At 40.2% G+C, this 1,899-nt stretch overlaps 1 protein-coding gene across 1 annotated transcript; it reads left to right on the top strand.

Moving 5' to 3' along the window:
• Positions 1–371: 371 nt before the first annotated feature.
• On the top strand, positions 372–1,055 carry LOC101995276 (the record flags this gene model as incomplete). The annotated part of the gene is made up of 1 exon (XM_013350544.1): positions 372–1,055. A coding segment is annotated over one exon (684 nt), but the record flags the coding sequence as incomplete, so codon positions are not given.
• Between the last annotated feature and the right edge of the window lie 844 nt (positions 1,056–1,899).

Genomic DNA, 1,899 nt, shown 5'->3' with positions numbered 1-1,899 from the left:
CTACCATAATTTACAGATATTTTTGCATTCTTCTGCTTATACCTCTCAGTTAAGCTATTTATCTTATTTATGTATTGTAAACACTGCTTAATTAAACATCATTTAACATGTGTTGTAAATTATTGAGTATTAATTCCAAGCATTAACATGTTTAGTTAACAAATCTGCACATTTCAGCATTTGATAGATAAATAGTGAAATTGCTAATCAAACCCTCCTATAGAGGGAACTTTGGCCATAGGTATATTACTTAAATACAACTTTTTGTGACAGCCAGGACAAGGTATGAGAACTTATTGCTCTGTAAACCATGACTCATTTTGTTTTCCACTGTCCCTTGTGTTCCTGACTTGACTATATACTTGTTCAATTTCATCTTCAGACTTGCCAATGCGAAGGAGTACCTCTTCAAGTTTAGTGGCCTCCTTTGCAGCCTATCAGCCTTGGTGTTCGAGATAGTCATCGCAAGCAGCCAATCCTGGCGCCTCTGGGAATTCGATGACAAGCTTGTGCAATTTGTGTCTTTCGGACTGTGGGAAGCTTACTACCCTCAAGAATTTAATGTTTCAGGCACTGTAACCAAGATTCTGGTGCACTCCCCTATCAATTCCACATGGACCATTTCACCTGAATTTCAGTATGCACAGACCCTGATAATGTGGGCTGTTTTGATGAAGCCTGTAGTTCTGATTTTCGGTGCAATTGCCATTAAGATTGGCTGCATGAAAGACCCATTTATTGAGATGCAGATATATTGCTACAAGGTTGCTGCCTTAGTTTTGTGTGTTAGCAGCATCTTCACATTTGTTTCTGTGAGCTGGAACCACTTTGTAGATCATTATGGCCAAACCACTCTTGACTTTCCACCTGACTTTCCGGTTAAAAAAGAAGCCTTAATAAGCAAACACTATACTGTTGTATTCCCAATAGGGGTACTGATTGCCACCATGTCACTCTTTGGTGCTATCTTCTTTCTCTTTGAGATAAACTCTTTGAAACTAAAGAATCAGGTGAAGGCCAAGTGTGCTTCTGTAGTGGCCGATCAAGAGATATGAAGTGAGAACTACATTTGCAACATCTGTCAGAAGGTTCCTAGAAGAAAGTTCCTATTCGTATAAAAACTCTTGTAGTTCTCAACTCGTTCTAAATAAAGCATCAATGTTATTTTCTTGGTCTGTCTAAATGACGTCCTCCTCTGTCTAACCTGTTTCTTTCTTTGGGTATTTTCGTATCCTAATCTCTGAAGGCCATGATCATGCATTCAGATATTTCTGACAGGCAGTAGCAGGGAAAAGTAATGGTGAAATGCATGTTGCAATGATCAGAGGGCTGCTTGTCTGAGTTGTTTTTCTTGTTTTTACCTTCAGAAACACTGCGTTCAAACCCACATTAAGCTTGGTGGCAAGCTTACATAGCCACTGGGCAATCTCGCTAACTTCAAATATACCCCACTTCACATTATGGATATCCCATGCTTGGCATCCATAGAATGTAGGCCAGTTTATAAAGTAAAAGAAATTTGCTTGCAAATGGGTAGAACTAGAAAAGGTCATCCTGAGTGAGGTAACCCAGACCCAGAAAGACAATTATTGTATGTACTCATGTATAAGTGAATATTAACTGTAAGGTAACCATGATGCAATCACAGGCCCAGAGAGGATAACCATGCTACAATCACAGGCTCAGAGAGAAGCTAATTAACAAGGGGTCACAATGGGGCTTGAGAGTCTCACTGTGAAAGGGCAATAGAATAGACATCACTGATGGATGGGAAAGGGGTCTAGATGGGGGCAAGGAATGAGAACAGGAGGGATCAGGTGAGGGGAAAATGGAGAGAGAGTACTGAGAGAGACAACTGGCTTCTGGGACATCTCTGGGATGAGCTATAAACCTAGGAAA

The sequence above is a fragment of the Microtus ochrogaster genome, chromosome X, assembly GCF_000317375.1.
Source record: "Microtus ochrogaster isolate Prairie Vole_2 chromosome X, MicOch1.0, whole genome shotgun sequence".
Classification (NCBI taxonomy): Eukaryota; Metazoa; Chordata; class Mammalia; order Rodentia; family Cricetidae; genus Microtus; species Microtus ochrogaster.
This window is presented reverse-complemented; position numbering and strand designations above follow the sequence as displayed.